At 44.6% G+C, this 18,405-nt stretch overlaps 1 protein-coding gene across 3 annotated transcripts in view; it reads right to left on the reverse strand.

Moving 5' to 3' along the window:
• The window catches only part of LOC146638248 (transcription factor COE3), a 141,044-nt gene that overhangs the window by 17,147 nt on the left and 105,492 nt on the right, over positions 1-18,405 (reverse strand). For all 3 annotated transcript variants that reach the window (XM_085360670.1, XM_085360678.1, XM_085360662.1), the window contains exon 11: positions 9,938-10,026. In XM_085360670.1, coding sequence (XP_085216796.1) covers positions 9,938-10,026 — 89 coding nt within the window. The remainder of the gene's footprint in view (positions 1-9,937; positions 10,027-18,405) is intronic.

Raw genomic sequence — 18,405 nt, forward strand, 5'->3', positions numbered from 1 at the left:
TGTTCTTTCTTACTTTTCTTTCTGTCTATCTTCCTTCCTTCCTTTCTTAACTGTTCCAAATGTCCTTTTTCCGTTTTGACTTGCTTCCTTATCTGGGTTCCTACCTTTACTTCCTTATCTTTTTTCTTACCTCAGCTCCTTCTTTCTTCCTTCCCACCTTTCTGCCTAGATTACTGTCTAGGAAGGAAGATCGGAAGCACGAATCCTTTGCTACTTATTTCCCGTCTTCCTTTTTTCCTTCTCTCCATCACTCCTTAATTCTCTCCTTTCCTCAGTCCTTCATTGCCTTTCTTGCTTTCCTTCCCTCCTGTCCTATTTCCTTCCAGCTCCCCTGTTTTTTCTTTTTCAAACTATAACCCCAAATAATCAGCCTGACAGGTGAAACCACATCTCTGCCAGCGTGTTTCTGTGTGCGTGTTTTTATGTATGTGTGTGCATTTCTCTGTGTGTGTTTCTGTTTCTATGCGTGTGCTTCTGTTTGTGTGTGTGTGTGTGTGTGTGTGTGTGTGTGTGTGTGTGTGTGTGTGTGTGTGTGTGTGTGTGTGTGTGTGTGTGTGTGTGTGTTGGTCCTCTGGCTTCATTAATCTCCATTAGAAAACAGAAGTTAGTTAATGTCTCCTTCGGTCGGCTGCGGCAGCGAGACGCCACGCAGCAGCTGCCCGTCTCTCTCTCACACACACACACACACAGTTACTTACACACAACCGTACATACTCAAACATACACACGTTAAATATACAGTTGGCAGACACTAAAACCTCACACAGAAAAGACTTCAGCCGCTCTGTGTGTATGTCTGTGTTTTTGTGTGTTTGGGTGTGTGTGTCCTCCTTCTATTTTCATTAGCTTCTGACAGACACAACAGCCTTCTCAAGTTAATGACGCCTCCGAGGCCTCGCTGCTGCTGCTCAGTGTGGTTGTGTGTGTGTGTGTGTGTGTGTGTGTGTGTGTGTGTGTGTGTGTGTGTGTGTGTGTGTGTGTGTGTGTGTGTACTTGCACTTGTTCATTTGTTGGTGGGCTCTCTGTGATTTGTGAATTAGGCGCTGTACTAGTAGTACTACTACTCAGAATAAGAAAAGAACAACATGAAAACAGGAAGGAGAGACAGGAGCAGAAACAGAACATAAAAAGGAAGTGGAGAACAGAAGAAACAAAAGAAGTAACACAAGAAGAAGAACGAGGGAGGAGAAGACAGAGGAGGAGAAACAGAAAAACCATAACAGAGAAAAACAGAGTAAAGGAAGGAGTAGAAGAAAAAAGGATGAAGAAGAGGAGAAAAATAAGAGAACAAGATGGCACAAAAGGGAAAAGATGGACGAGAGAAAACAGAAAACAGAGAGAAACAAAGAGAACAATAAAAACAGAAGAAGAGGAGAAGACAGAATGAACAAAAGTAACAACAAAGGAAGCAGAACAAAATAAAAATAGAAAAAATGGAGGAGTTTTAGAAAAATTAAGATGAAGGGAAAATACAACAGGAAGTATAAAAAGAGGAAGGAAGAGGAAGCAGAACAAACGTGAACAGAAGAAGAAGAGTTGGTGTTTCCTGCTGACTGAACGAAAACGGTTTTTCCTGTTTTTGTTTATTTTCTTTTGTTTTCCTCCTTCGGATCAGATTTCCTCCCTCCTGCTGCTCGATCTGTTTCTTCCTGTCGGAGCAACTAATTGACTCCACGCCACACCGCCATACATCCTTATTCACGCCATCACACACACACACACACTAACAGCGGCCAGGCCACACCCTTTACACACACACACACACACACACACACACACACACACACACACACACACACACACACACACACATACACAGACAGCGCCATCGGATTCCTGTCAGAGCGAGTGCCGGCAATCAGAGCGCCGGGCGCTTTAACGGCGCTGAAAGGCCCCGATCGATGCGGTAATGCACTGGCTCCCAGTTATCATCATCATCATCTCTTATCACTGACCCACACCTCCAGCAGGAGGAGGAGGAGTGTGGGGAATGTGGGAGAAGATGGAGGAGAGAGGAGGGATGGGAGTTGAAGATGAGGATGAAGAGGGTCTCTGGGTGTTTCCCCTCAGCTGAAAGGAGATGGATGGTGGGGAGTGGGGGGGTGGAGGCTAAGTGGACATATGAAACAGCTGAGAGACGAAGGCAGCTGATTGGATCATTGGGCTCGAACATCTGGCTGGTTAATGATTGGCTGCTCAGACGCTCGCTCCAATGTGCGAGTCGCCGTTTCACCATACTTCACTACATTTGATTTACAATAATTCAATAACTGCAACTCTGAGTGGAAGTTACGAATAAAAAGGGGAAAAAATACAAGTACACCATAAAAATATTGGAGAAAAAAATGTGAAAATAAGTCGATGAAAATTATTTCAAAAATATATTTATAAAAACTGAATTGCAGAACAAAAGAATGCTTCTAGAAAGCATAAACACAAAAAAATCTAAAAGAAAAACAGTGGTCGACATCGTAACTACATAAAATGTATTTATTTATGGTGGGGGTAAAATCAGTGGAATGGCTCTTTGCCTTTTAGCAGTGCCTGAAATTAAACGTTTGTGTGCGACAGTTCAAAAACAGGCTGCTCATGTTCATCTGATTTGATAAATGAACTTGAAGCTCATGAAGAGACAGCAATTAAAATGTGTAGAGAATAATGGTGTGAAGACTTCCTGTGAGGAAATGAAAACACATTCCTGCACTTTGGATTGTCCCTCTGTGGAAGATTATCAGCAACTCATAACCAAAGTGTTAGTTGATACAGACACTGTCACGTAAACCACTGTTTTTTTAAACATTAACTTTTTTGCTGCTATGTTTGGTTTTTGGAGCCGCAAGATTTAGACGAAAGGGGAGTCCTAAGCTATCAGCTAACAGTAACTAGCTATGTTATTGTTTGCATCTGTGGACTGTATGTAAACATAACTTAGATGAAGATACCTGCTAGTCTGTTACTACAGTAACCTCACAGCAGCCATATTATTGGACAGTTAATCTTATTAGAAATACTCCACCAGCACAAACACGGTCCACAGGTCCAGTTCAGAGACTTAATTAGCTGAGGTGAAGCCTAGCAGACAGCTAGCAGCTACAGCCGCCTGTGTCACCATGTCAAAGAGGCCACCTCCCTCCATATATTCCTAAAATAGCTGCTCACTTTTGCTTCTGACAAAAAGGAAGAAAGCAGCGAACCAATAAGACTATTTAGGTGCTTTAGCTCTATTACTGAGCGCGAATCTGTGTCCTCTGAAATGTACTAATTTTACTAAAGCAAATTCTAATTCGACATCAAACATCTTTCAGCCACATTGAATCTTACTTGTATTTTAATAAACAGAACCACAACGACATGCAAACGTCACCACGGGAGGCAGATGGATTCAGCTGAACACATACACCTTTGCTTTCCAGTTCAGACCAGTTTATCTCAGTCTGGGAGGGTTTCACCATCATCAGTGAGTCCAGAACGAGGTGGGTCCTCCTCCTCCTCAGTGCTGCGTTGATTAAACCCACTGAGACTCGTGCTTCTCTTCACATGAAACCTCCCCGTAGCTCCTGTGTAGGTGTGTGTGTGTTCATGTGGACATGTTACAGCACTGTATCACAGAGCAGCCAACAGGAAGCAACTCCTTTGTTTTATTAAGATTTGAGGCCATTTTTTCTTTCCTCTAAAAGAACCCAGTATAGACGATCAGCTGGCTAGAGATGTCTCTCAATAAATTAAAGTAAGTAAACACTACAGAAAGTTTATTTTATCAGACGTGAAATATTAAAACATATATGCTTTTACTTAAAGTGGATCTATTGTGCTGTAGAGAAACACATCAGCATACAGGCATATTCTCTATTTAAGTAATAAAGGGCAAATATTTTGCTTTTCTTTGTTTCCTGTCAGCATTTCCTCTTCTAAAGGTAGATTTTCATGTTAAGCTTGACTAAAATTTCTAATTAAGACATCAGTGTATAGACAGTAATCCCTCTGAACCAAAGGATCAGGCTGCAGACTGCTGGAAACTTTCAGATTTATACAATTTTTCTATGTTTTGTGTCATTTAGTGAGAATATTCCTCATGTTAAGACCTGAAGCAGCCAATCTGAAATAAAGCTGGTGCAAAGAGGGAGGAGCTGAAACTGCTTGTTTCAGTTTGAACTGACGGCTGCTCTGTGGTCGAGCGTAAACAAATAAAGATTTATATTTTGAACTGTGAGTGCAGAAGTACCCTAGTAGACTTGTCAATAATAAACAGTAAACTGATATTTAATATTTAACTAACAGTCCTTTTTCCTGACAAATAATTTCTCATCTCTAATGATTAATGGTAATATAATAAAGCTTAAGACTGTGCCTGCTTTTGTTGTTAAACACTTTGCTGGTGTGTTTATCAGCTTGGTCACTGATTTCAGGTCATTAAAAAAACTTTTAGTTATTTTGCACATTCTACTCATGACTGTGTTAAAACTTCAGTTCAGAATTGAAAACGTCACAAAAAATGTTTAAAATGTCAGCAAAAGTGACTAAATGAGCGCAGCTTAATCCCCAAAGAGGGCTTCTGGGGATTACAAATGACTGTATATCGCTGTCATGAAGATATAAAATTCACGGTTAAATATTTTAAAGCAGTTCAACTTGTAGTAGTATATGAGCAAAATCTATCTAAGACTAGGAATCACTCTTACTGTACTTCGTTTCCCTCCCAAATAACCGTTAAAAAAAAAAAACCTCTTGGAGACTGCACCCTCGTGGCCTTGGTGCCCTTGCCCTTCTTCTGTCCATCTCTTGACATATTCCGCCCCTTTTTTCTTCCTCCTACCTCTTTCTCTCTTTTTTCCATTTGGTTTCTAGGGGCTTAATTACAGGGGGCCGGCTCCGTGGCTGAGGAGGTGCGAGGCGAACAGGGATCAGCGTGACCCTGGAGGAGAAGCCATCAGACAGCGGCCTTAACAATGATAAATCACCCTGAGAAGAGCTACAGATACAGCCGCCGCCCCACTGATCTCTATAAAATATGGATGGACCTGCAGGAGGAGGAGGAGGAAGGGAGCAGTATCACGGCAGATCTTCAGATTAGCGATTATCAGGCGTAGAGGTATTCTAATGATCTGGGACATGGTGTGGGGTTAATTCCATTCAAAGGAAACGTATTAAAATTCAGCTCATGAACTGAATTCTGCTCATTATTCTCAATGAATACTGAAAATCTCCTCATTCATGAAGTGGGCCGGAATTAATAATCCCTGAACGGACGGACGCCCCCCCACAAGTCCGGATGAGGGTCAATGATCAGAGCTAAAGGTGCACACTCAACACGCTAAACACATTTAATCTCCACCCCATGGTTCACAAATCTTCATGGACCTCATGTTAACAGTAGCGTTTGTTTTTAACAACAGGGTGTCCCGTATTTTAAACAAATCTCCAACATTTATAACCTGATCCCTTTTATAGATAAAATTATATGAAACCTGATTAAACGACAAATTAAAATTAACGTGAGTGCGGTTTCATGTCTGTCCACAGCACACACAGAGTTAGTTTGGGTAGTTTGACAAACTGGGAAAGACAACTGGTCACTGATGACCTCTGGGGTTTCTCCTGGATCATTTTCAGCCCTGTAATTTCATTTCCAGCCTGGCTGGGCTGGAAGCGGACACCTCAGCGTCCGTCCGTCCGTTAGCGGGCGCATTGCGTTTAGAAGCTCAGGACAAAACAAGATATTGTGATGGAGATTTTTCTCTTCCTTGTACCATTTTTAAAGATCAAACAATGATTTACACAATAAAGAAAAAGCAGAATAATCAATAATGACCTGAAGTAATTAAAAATCTTACTTCTACATTTCTACATAGAAGCGAGATATCGTCTCACATGAAGCTAACAGTTGTTTTTTTTGACATAGCTTTGGAGCTAAAAGACTAACTGTTTGAAATGTGTCGTGAAGTTCAGAGAATGAGAGCTTTTAAAAGAGATAAACTGTCAAGTTAGTTTAGCTTTTATGACTAATATGACTAAAAAATTATTATAAAATAGCTTAATCTCATTTATTTTATTACAATTACAGCTAATAAACAACTGCAAAACGACTTTTAATGCATCAGCAAAAATAAGTAAGCTAGTTTTGGTTAGTAATACACAAGTTGGGACGTTCTGTCTGAGCCATTTCTAAACAACTGCGGATTCTATCAGTTCAAACAACTGTACGTGAGCACAGTTATACGTATGTGTCAGCACTTTGCTGGAAGAAGATCCAAACTGTCACCCTCAGATGATAGGAAATTGTTTAGGATGTTCAGGAACCACCGAGGCTCAAGCCTGCCCTAAAGCCGGATCTGTGCCAGAAACCCAACCAGTTTAAATGAACTCGACCAGTTCTGCTAAGAAGTGCAGTCAGATATGCAGCCAGAATTATGCCAGAAGTTTGCCGATGGCTACCAAAAGCATCTGGTCAAAGTGCAACTTGCTAAGGGATGTTTAACCAAACATTAGTGAGGTTGTTTGTATTTGAGCCTGTATATAACCTTTGACCCTGTGTGGATCAGAGAAAACCCAAAATAAATTCAGATTTATGGATCTAATTCTTGTATTTTAGCAGCAGTTCAAGAAAATCCTAAAAGCCCAAAGTTACCACGACATACATGCCCAGCTGTACTCTTCTAAACACGACTCTTGTTAAAATCCTATTATCTGCTGATTTCTGTATTGTGTGACTAAATTATTGCGCTGGAAAGCGAAATGAGCAGAGGAGGTCCACCTTAAGACGATCATTTTGTTCAGTATTGTGTCTGAACGGTCGTCACCTAATCGCGCTTCCTGCTAAGCTAGGCCGAACGGCATTTCCCCATCTTTCAGCTGAAATCAGCCTGATGTTTCTCCTTCTGGCTTCCATATTCACCCTGCTTGCTGCTCCCATAATGCTCTACCTGACGTCTACAACGAATCAATCTGTTCAGCGGCGCCGTGCCTGTCCAAAAACGAAACCCAGCCGCCCAGACATCTCTGTCCACACCTGCTGCTGCTGCTGCTGTCCTCTGCAGAGCGGCAGCTGCAGGTGAAAACAAAAGAGAAGTGACAACTCGAGTTAACCCGTCGCTGCTCGGTCACTGCCAGCACGCCGTCCTGTCACCTCGCGGAGCGCCGCTCTTCCTCTTCCCGTGATTCCTCTCCCTCCAAAACGTCCAGGAGGGAGAAACCTGCAGCTTTATTGAGTTTTCTTTTGAATAAATAAATATTTAAAGGGAGAGGATGAGGGAGGAGGGTGTTTGACGTCCCACTCTGGCTGCAAATCAGGCCATCAAAGGGGCCAGACAATGTGTGCTCGCTATTAGTATCAATTTACAAATAAACTGCTTTTTTGGTGACTGGATCTCCGATGTCAGATTTTGATAAATGGTTTCAATTTGGCAGCTGTTTTCGAGTGTCAGAGCCCATCTGACGCTCGCCGCCAGCCGCCGCTGCTCGCTGCCTCAGAGAATCTGCCTCAGTTAGCTCCTCGCAGCCGCTGCAGCCAGAATAATCTCTTCATACTAACCAGGACGCCTGATGGCTGCACGCCGTGCCTCTGTGTGAGCATACAAATGTCGTTCTGTGGGTGACACCAGCTCCCTGATTTCAATATTCTCGACTTTGTCTTAAAGGAGCATTTCTGCACTTTTAAATCCCTCTTCCTCACCGCCTTTCTCCAAAAAGCCCGCAGAGTTTAACAGACCCTGTTTCCACTTCCACGTAGAGATATAAATTTACCACCATAAACTTTAAATAAAGGCGTAAAAATTGGCTTAGTTTTTCCATTCTGCTGCCATTTTCAGGTCCAAACTCTTCTTCAAACAACAAACAAACAAACAAAGGCTGAGAGTTAAAAACAGTCCAAATTCTTCCAGCTAAAGTGGAATGATCACTGTGCTCGTTCTCACATAAGATGTAGGCTGTAATCGAGTTAGGAGGCTGCTGGAAGTTAGATAGCGAGCTTCCATTGTATATTTCTAAAAACTGAAACGTACATCTCTAAAAAAAACTAAACAGCAGTGATGTTTGGACAGTTGGTGTAGCCGGGGTAGTTAACACTAGACAAACATCACACAGTGGTCAGTTCTGCTCATCTCCAGCTTTCTTGGACTCTACCAGAGCAGCTTTGCATGATTCAGACCTCAAAATAATCCATCTTTATGTGATACAACCCCTCATGTCTTCTGATTGGCTGTCCCACATAAACAGAAGGTTTGTGTGCCTGAGATGATCAGATAAACAGGATATCCCCGCCCTCAGTGACACCATACAGATCCAACACTTTAAACATGCGACTGCAGCGTTTCCAGCAGAATAAGACTTGTTTATGTCCACGTCAGATAAACTAAACTGAAAATGTTCAGAAGACCTTTTGATCTTCCTGAAACTGGACAAAGCTGCTTTAAAGTTTTAATGGAACAAAAGTTTTGTGTTCATTCTCTTTAATAAAGACACAATCTGTTGGGTCTGTGTTTCCACAAACCCCGCTAATTCTAGAGACTTATTCATCATGAAGAAAACAAGACAGTCGATCGATCCATTACTTGCACAAGGGAGGCCTCGTCTGTGTCCAGCACGACAAAGAACCCCAAAATGGTGGCCTCCTCTCGCTGCCTTTTATTGACAAACTTCAAACAATAGTTTACAAAGCACCTCCCCTTGCAACCCCCCTTTGGTTACAAAGACAAGGCACTGTATGTAAATGTATACACTGTGTGTGTGTGTGTGTGTGTGTGTGTGTGTGTGTGTGTGTGTGTGTGTGTGTGTGTGTGTGTGTGTGTGTGTGTGTTTGTTTGTTGGTTGGTCAAAGGGTCATAAAACCTAAAAGCAGGAACAACATCCTTGGTCATAAAGAGGGTAGTCTTCCCCCACACCCAATGTATGGTTTACCAAAGATAACACAGTGAAACCATACAAAGGGTAGGAAGCTCTACCAAACATCAAACAGATCTTCAAGTTAGGATGTATCTACAATAAAACCTCCCCCAGCACAGAGTGGCTGGAGAGGTGGTCAGGATCAAAGGAATGGCTTTGATCCTACTGCTTAAACTAAGACTATACAAATTTAAGAAACACAATGGCGACATTCAACAATTAGACTTAACACAATCTGATTGTATCTGATGCTTGTATTTCCTGTAGTAATGAGGCACATGTGGACCAGTTGCACAAAATAAAACCAGAGTTTGTACGCTTAAAGGAAAACTGAAAATTAATGAAGAGTTTTGACGTCTATGTTGACGTCCATCACAAATCACAAAGGAAACTAATCAAATCAAATGTTTCTTTTTTAGTTAAAGGCATCGAGCACGGAGCTTTGATTATACGAGACATTTTAAAAATGAAGTTTAGTTAAACTTTGTAATTCATGAAATGTTTTACACCTCCTCCACTTTTAGGTCCCAGAGTTAATTTACATAATTCTGATGTTTTTTTCTCCCCCTGGGCTTCTGAGAAGCCAAACCGATCACGCTTGACGACCATCCGCGCCCTCCTCCTCGCCAGTTGAGGGGAAACAAAACGCAGCGAGAGCAGCAGCAGCAGCAGCAGGATTTGCTCCCATAAACAGCTGTTTCCTGTTTGAAGGCTCGGGAACAATCTGGCCCGCTGGCAGCGAGGAGCGCCGCACCGTGCCAAGAGCGTACCGAGCAGAACCAACAAATCCAATCAGGCGACTCGAGTTCGGCCCTGTGCTGCATTAGAAGCCTTCAGCTCACAGCGCAGGTGGTCTACGGCGTCCATGGAGGGACAAAAAGCCACTTCAGTTTGAAATCAGCCCTTAATGTGGCCCTAAACCCGATTAAAGCGCCCAATTAGCAGCAGCCTTGAATGACAGGTGCATTATGGGTCATACCTGCCAGACTTAAGCCAACCTCCTGGCCTTAAATCTGACCTTTGACCCACAGCAGCAAGTTAATGAGTTGTCTTTACTGACCTTAGGTAACCTCTCAGGGTCTCCGGGGTGGCGAGGGATGACCTTCTGTAGCCTCTGGAAGCCGTAGTCGATGGTGGGCTCGTTCAAGGCTGCGGGACAAACAGAAACAGGAGAGAGGGTTTATTTAACCCCACACGCGTCTGACAGGAACTCAGCTGATTGTTGCAGTTCTGCAGCTTTCATCTTCATCATCATCTTTGTGTGGTCATTTTACTCTTTTTTGGTACTTCCATTTGTCTCTTTTTCAAAGGTTTATCTTTTGCCGTAGTTCCTGTAGTCCTTTTTCTTCTTTTTCTGTATTTTTGTCTCTTTGCATGGTAGTTTTACCTCTCATTGTTGTATTTGACACATTTTAACGTTGTATCTGTGTCACTGCATTGTCCTAGGTTTGTTTTGCGTGTTGTAGTTTTATTTTTTTTGTGGGACTTTCAGATCTTCCAACTGTGTCTTTGCATCATTCAGGAGTTTTTTATGTGTCCTGGTAGTTTTCCCTATTTTTCTAGCTGTCGCACCTCTTACTGTACTTTTGCATCTTTTTTGAGTCTTTTGCTCTGGTCAGGATGGTCTTTTTTTAACAACATATTTCAGCCTTTCCTTCTTCTGCGATTGTGCTGAAATCGAAGAAAATAAAAACACGTCCCCAACTCGTGAGATGTAATTTTAATGCAACATTGTCGAAATGTGCTCGTCTTTTGCACACGCGTGCAAAAGCCAGGTTTTTCTTGACTTCCTGTCATTTCCTGAAGTTTAAACTCAGCAGGGATCGTTTCACCTCCCTCTCCTCTGATCTCCTGTTGGTTCGTGTTAGCGGTGAGCGCTAACGGAGAGGGCGAGCGAGCGCCGTCAGCTGATCTCACTCTCTCTTATCTCGGCTGCTGTTTATCAAGTGCGAGACCTCACACTCCACCTCTCCTCCATGGCTAATTCAATCCAGCCTCCCCTCCACCGAGCCCTCTCTCTCTTTTCTTTTCTCCTCCACTCATTCACCTCCGCAAACAATCTGCCTTCCTCCTCCTCCTCCTCCTCTCTCCATATGCACTGAGCAGAGCTGGAGAAACACCCGGAAATGAGTTCGGGGAGATACTTCTCCATAATCAAGCCCATTAATCATAAAAGGCTGTCAAATTTGACTTTGGGGACAATTTGTCAGCCGATCTTGCCCACTCCGCTTTTGTCACCGTTGGCTCTTGTATTCTGTAAGGATGATTGACACTCCAAATGCTGCTGAGTAGAATAGCTAGTTTGCGCTAATATGCATAACCGTGGCTTTCATGAATAAGAATAAGGCAGCTATACGGCGGCACAGAGGGGTCTCCTTCAAAGGGCCCCGCCGCCGTTTGTCGCCAGCGCTCCAAATAGATGTTATTACCATTATAACAATATTTGTTTTCTTTTCCCGGGAATGGGCAACGGCGAGCTGCTAAATCAAATTTGTCGGAGCCCGTTTCAAGCGGCGGCGGAGGAGAAAAAGGGCTTTCAGGCTGCAACTGGGGTGGGGATGATATCTGAAGGGTGACAGAGTGCTGAGGGACGTGGCCCTCGCCGCAGGGGCTGCCATGTTGGATTCCTCGCCTCCCCGCCTCCCTGAGAGGAAGCAGAGAGCAGCGCGGCCTGAATCTATTACCTCGGCCCGCCGCGAATGAAAGAGCGATTCATTGCAGGATCCCAAAGAGACTTTTTGGGGGGATGCGGAGCAGCAGAGGATGAATGGAGATAATGCACCGGGACGACACGAGCAGCAATCAGCGGTGAATCCCAAACTGGATTGCCTCCTGACGCTGCGTACATACATCCCAACTTATAAAACAAGTGAGAGGCACTATGGGAACTGCTGCAATAGAATAAAAAACCCATTTACACTCGGAGGGAGGGGGGGGGTCTGGGATGGTTAACTCGCCACCTCCATCAGAAGAGGAAGTATTCTCCTCTCTGACCTCCGAGCTGATCCGAGATGTTGAGAAATGATGCTGATGTGGTTCAATCGAAGGCGACATGTCTGCAGATAAACATCAAAAAACCCGGAAACTTCCTCAGCGCCAAAAGTTCTTCGAGATCTCTGAGATCCAAGTCCCCGATCTGTGCTAAAAGTCTTGGAAAGAATCTGGGAACACGAGCCTCATATCTCTGTCCTGGTCCTCTCTCTCCTTAGTTTGGACACATTTTCTGTCTGCGAGTTGCTGGTTTGAAGATTTTCTGTTTTTTTCACTTTAGTTTTGCCTTCAAAGCAGAATTAAAGTTGCTTTATTCGTCTTGTTATGTGTTGGGATGACTTTAATGTGGCATTTTTCACAAGCACTTGACAAAATTTTATTACTCAATGACAAAAATAAAATACAAAATATTGAAGTTTGGAAAACAAAATATTGTTTTAGGAACAAGTACATGGTTGAGAAGCCTGGTTTTATCTGTCAACCTCCTGCACATGGGCTCATCGCCAAACGTGTGGATGTTATCACTGTGATATCATCCAACATCAGCAGCTTTCCTGCCACCATGTTGTTTCTTCAGTGTAAGTAGTGACACTAATGCTAACAAGCTGCATCCACAGACACAAATACCTGACAATTAGTGCTCAGCAACAACCAAATAAAATCCTAGAATTCAGCAAAACCGGACCTCAGATTTCTTAGACGGTCTGTTAGTACAGTGACCTCACAGCAGCCCTTTTATTGGTCAGATCAGGTCATTAAAAATGATCCAAAAGGCTCCAACAGCACAAACACAGCCCAGAGGTCCAGTTCAGTTAGTCGAGGGGAAGCCTAGCTAACTGAACTGTAACCATACAACTGTAAGTCAAAGAGGCCACGCCCCTAACAATACAAACTTTGAGCCTGAATATAATTTAAACAGGTAAAATGTTGTAAATGGGGAAATTAGAAATTCTTCTGGCCGTAAACGTGTTTACATGGGAGTCTATGAGGACTGAGTCCTGGAGCCTCCGGTGGACGTCAGAGGAACAGCACTTTGGTTGACGCTTGGTTCACACTTAAACTCTTGGACACCAACATTCAGCCACTGACAGATGTGGTTTATTTCTGAAGTTTAAAAACTGATGAGAAGTTTTATTCTGAAAGGTCTAAAGGAGCTGCTCTGGTTTGTAGAGTCCACACCGCCCTGGGCTCTGACGAGTCCACACCGCTGTGGGCTCTGATGAGTACATTGAGTGTCTCAATAAGTCGAGTTGGTTTGATAAAACATCTGGATTCAGACGCCTCTCTCCAGAGACGTGACGGCGCTCTGAGGTTGCGATCGTTGCTGGAGGTGGAGACGACCACAGACGGAGAATGAAACAAAGACAGAAGTTTTAATGAACCTCTGATGGGGATCGACCCCCCTACAGGCATTAAGCCCATTACTTTGCCTTATTAAAATCTCGCTGCACTTTGACCCCAGCACCCCATTGGCTGCCTGCAGGGCCCCGTGCTCCTCCCAGCCAATCGATAAAGACCGCCTCCTTCCAAAGGAGCCAGTGTAATTGGAGAATGGCGGCTGGCAATGCGAACCCTGACCCCCCCTCCCCCCACCCCACGCATTACACCGCCCATATGAAGACAGATTGCCTGATTTAGTGTAAACATATGCTGCAATTCCAGGCATCAGTGCCACTTTCTCCATCGTAATTTGTATTGATTTTTCTCTGCTCCTCTTTGTTCAGCGCGAGGAGGCCACGGCCGTCGCTTTCTCCTGCCGTCTGATGCTTTTTATAAATCAGAAAAGGAGCAGAGGAAGATAATTCAGAGGTGAGAGGAGAGCGGGAGAGACAGAGGCGAGCGAGAGGAGGGGATTTTTTATATATTTCATCAAGTATTTATCTCTCTCCCTCTCTCTTTGGATCCTTTTCTCTGCCCTCGCTGTGAAGGTGATCAAACGGTCGGCCGGCGTCCTGCTGAGCGGCACGCTCCGTTATTAGACCGCTAAGTGACTGAGGAGAGGAAGAGAAGAGAAGAAGGGGGAGGCGGATCACATTTGAAACTAATTTCTTCACGGCATATCTGGAGTGTCGGAGAGGAGGAGGATATTTTACGCACTTACAGGAGAGACGTTCACTTCCTGCTCAAACACCCAGCAACTACTGCTCGATTAATAATGTCTGAACAATCAAGACAGAAGCTTTAAAAAAAGAGTCAAATAAAAGCAGGAGACACATAAAATTTACAGAAGGTGATAAAAAGTAACAGGATGAGAAAGAAGGCTTTAAAACAGAGCGAAATGCTGCAGGATGAAAGTGAGGATGTAAAATGTATCCATGCTGGACCTCCATGGGTCTGAGGGCTCAGGCTTTTTAAAGTGACCACTAGTGCTTCATGAGACGGCTAAAAACTATACTGTGACACACACAGTCCCAGAAAAAACAAAAACTGGGCAAAAACTTAAAGGTCAGACTTAAAATTCTGGAAATGAGTCTGAAAACTTTCAATCACTGCATCCCTAATTACACAGCTTTTATTGTGAAAGGGTGCAGCCACACTGAAGAGCAAATGAATCAAACGCGCTTGTTTTAAAGCTGGAGCCGCAGATCTGGATTCTTGTCTCGATGCTTCTCCTGCTGTCAAACTGACCACCTGGTGCTTCTCACCTGTCCGGCTTCGCCCTGACAGCGAGCTGAAGGGGAAGCTTCCTCTTCCTCTCCTCGCTCTGGTATCATTCGCCGCTTCTGGCTGCAGATGGCGGCTGATCACAGATCAGAGGATCAGAGCTCTGGGAGGGAGGACGGCGGATTACTGGAACATCTCAGCAGGCTCATTACCCCGCTCGCTTCGGCTCCCACAATCCAGCAGGGCGCCGTGCTTCAGAGGAGAGCCCGCCTCTGTTTACATCCTCCTCCTCACTACTGTTTACATTTATCTTTCATTTGCTGCTCCTCGCCCTGAATCTGCTTTTCCACGCCGCTGGTTTGTATATATTTACCAGCCGGAGATGAAATCCGCACTTTAGGGTCTCTGCTCACCTTTACTGTTTTTGTTTTGGCGTTCACGGCCTCGTCGCAGGCGCTCTCGTGTCCCCGATGAGCCGGCAGACTTCAGTGCTGCGTGGTTTCCTCCTGTATTACTCTCATCATTTCAAATAGGCGCCGCTCATCCGTCCCGCAGTAACGTGTGCTGCTATTTCCCATCTCCCCCGGCCGCATGATTGATGCAGGTCAGCGCGGCGTTTGGCCTCATGGCCCGCCGATCGCAACTGCTGATGATTCCTCGCCTCCTTCAGTGTGTGTGTGTGTGTGTGTGTGTGACAGATGCACGACATGCCGAGCCTTAAGTGGACACGCTGATTTGTTTTTCTGCTTGTCAAGTGGCCAACCAGCATCAGCTGGGGTGGGGGGCATGCTGACAGGCTGCCATAACACCCCGAAAGCATCTTTTCAGCGGATTATTGATCTGCTCCGACTTTCAATTCATCACTCAGTCATCGCAGAGAGCAGGGGCGACTAGGCAGGTCTGTAAATGACAGCGAGCGTAAAGTTTCCTCTGCAGCTTGTTTGTTTTACATGGATGTGCACACTGGTGTGACAAGGAGGGCAGTCCTGTGGGGACATGTCTGCACGTGTTTAAGTAAAACAAGCAGAAAATGGAAAGAGAGATAAAAATGAGCAAAAACAGATCAAACGTATGAACTCTGAGTCTATCTGCACTTTGGGGACTACTTTCAGTGGCGGATGATTCCGTGTTGCAGAGGATTTTGGCGTCAGTGTTGGTTTGATGTTGAAATGTTTTTCTTTCATTCTTTACGCAATGAAGACGCGATCTTCTGATGAAGATCAGAGTCGGCCCTCCTGAACCCGCCAGGTGTCTTCAGGTATCTTCAGGTACCGTCGTCTCGTCTCTATAACCCACATGAGCGCCCACTCCCTTCTGCTTCCTCCTCCGAGAGCCGTCGCTGACGCAACAGCCCCTGTGATTAGAGCGAACATCCGCCCCGACGCCGCGTGTTAATCAGCGAATAATTACCTCGCCGTGATTAGAGCCGGCCGAGCAGAGTGCCTCAAAGAAATAGGCCCCCCACCTGAGAAGTTATTATTTTCTGGAGTGGCCGCCGAAAATGCCCCTGCAGAAATGGCTAATTACCCGACATTAGTTCCACAAGTCCCCATTCCCAAAGTGGAGCTCTTTGATATATGAAATGTGGTGCGTCTCTGCTGAGAGTCGAGGAATTCCCGCGGCGGAGAGCACACTTCTGCCGTCTATTAAAAGACGACACGAGAGGCGAGATCAAAGGCGGGGACGCGACAGCGCTCGTGTTGTTTCATTGCTGTCGTGTGATCGCCGCTAAGTGACTGAGACGCGCCTCCTGACGCGTCACATCCCGACTCTGTAACACAAACTCGCTGATCACTTTATTAGGAACACCCAAACCATAAATTCTGCCTTTATGAAGCATCTAAAGTTTAAACATCTGGCCGAGGTAAAGCAGGACGACGGGTTTCCTCTGGTGTTTTGTAGTATTGAAGAATAAAAACACATAAAAAAACCACTCTGTTTATATTTAAATCACTAAAAGATGAAAGATCGTTTTAACCCTGTGAGAAACCATCAGCGACAATCCCAGCAGCTCCTGACCCTGCGTTTTAGCTGTTTGTCTTTAAAAGTTGATTTGTTTGGTTCCCTGATTGGGAAAACTTTGGGGAACAATTTAAAAAATAAACATTTTGATGGTTCAGGTTCTCGTCCTTGCAGGTAAGACTTCGGCCGTATGCGGTTATTTTTAGAGAAAACAGAATTTTTCCGAGATGAAGAAAGTGCTGAACTTCACTGAATGAAGCCTCGACAGTTGGTGCTGTTCAAACGTGCCGAGGATGCACCGCGTGACCATGCAGGCGTCGAGTCCTCAGCACAGAAAACAAGACAAGACACGGGGAAAGAACACGAAGAGAACAAATTTTGTCAACCGGAACCCAAACTGTATCATAAAAAATCTGTAGTTTTGGAGTTTAACTACTTAGATATCGATAAAAACTTGCCTGCATGCACTCTTAAATGTGTATTTTTCCTGACTGTGAAGCACCTGCAAGGGTGTTTTTCTTCTTCTTCTGTGGGGAGCGCTTTTAATAATCCTGAGAGGACCTGCAGACAAAGGGCTGAAAAACCTTCACAGTGAATAATCTGCTGAACATCTGTCCAACATCAGGCCGCGAGCTCTTCATCTTAAAGATTTTAATTAGATAATCAAGTTTCTATTAATGAGACTTTACATGACACACACACGACGGTCAGTTAATTCATGTTCCAATAACTTTTGTCACTTCATACACTCTGTGAGGGCGCGGCGTTGGCGGCGGCCGGGGCCGGAGCTGCCTGTCAATCACTGTTTAAAGTTCATGAAATTTCTATGAGCATCGATTGCAGCAGAGGCGGGTGTAGGAGGTGGAGGAGGGTGTTAATGACTCCACTGACTGATGCAAGCGCCTCACTTTTAATCCGCCTCCTCGCCTCGCCCTCTGTGCTGCAAACAGGTCTGACGCTTGTGAAGAAGAAATAACGCCGCCGCAGGTCCGACTGTGCTTAAATCACAGGTAACATCTGAAGCACGTCTCCTTAAACATCTGCTGGAGTTATTCTGGGCGCCGCACAGATGTGAGCTTTCAACACAAAATGAAGATGATGTTTAATCGAGATTTAGACGTCACTAAAACAAAAACACAAGAACTGACGGTTTTTAAATAAATCTACAGCTGAGTCACAAACCTGAACGGCCAATCACGTCTGGCATTCACTCTGAACAAGCTTCACTGGGGCACTTAGAGCAACACGTTTTTTACCCAGGAATTTGCTCCTCATGCCGTGCACTAATGGCTCCGACCAGCCAAAATCTTAATTTCAATTCACAGAAATTTCCTTAATAGATCAACAAACGACCAACAAAGTGCCTTATATTATAAGGTAAAGACCCTGGAGAGACAACTGCAGAGAGATTCCACGATCCCCCGTGAGCAGCACTTGGTGATGGTGGGAAGGAAGAACTCCCATAAAACAGGAAAGACCTCTATCAAAACCAGGATCAGAGCGGGGGAGTGATCTGCGCTTTCTGCCAGGTGTTTGTGTCAGAGTTATTCTAAAACTGACTCCAGGTTTAAACGCTGGTCTGAGCTGCAGTAAAGCAGCTGCAGGCTCGTTAGCTGTGTTGTTTCTGGAGAGAGCAAATCCTGAACTTATAACCAAACTGTGGCCTCATGATTAGTACGTCTGGCCCTTAGTCTGTTCAACTCAACATGAAACAAACCCACAAACTACAAAACTAAAGCGCACTGAATCCCTCCTCCTGTAAACCAGCATTTTGTCTTTGCGAATTGTTGCTGTCGGGGCCAGACAGGGTTAAATAGAATAAAAAGACGAGGCTGAAGTGACGTTTCGGTGGTTCAGACGGAGGTTTTTCCAGCTGAATTATGAGTTCTGTCCTCACTGCGAGTCCTGCCATAAACGGCGTTTGCCTCGTCCTCTCTTTGTTTCCGTCAGCCGCTGTAAGCCGATCCCGAG

The sequence above is a fragment of the Diplotaxodon limnothrissa genome, linkage group LG2 (assembly GCF_057381915.1).
Source record: "Diplotaxodon limnothrissa isolate DT_005_m linkage group LG2, D_limnothrissa_male_GT1.1, whole genome shotgun sequence".
NCBI classification, from domain to species: domain Eukaryota; kingdom Metazoa; phylum Chordata; class Actinopteri; order Cichliformes; family Cichlidae; genus Diplotaxodon; species Diplotaxodon limnothrissa.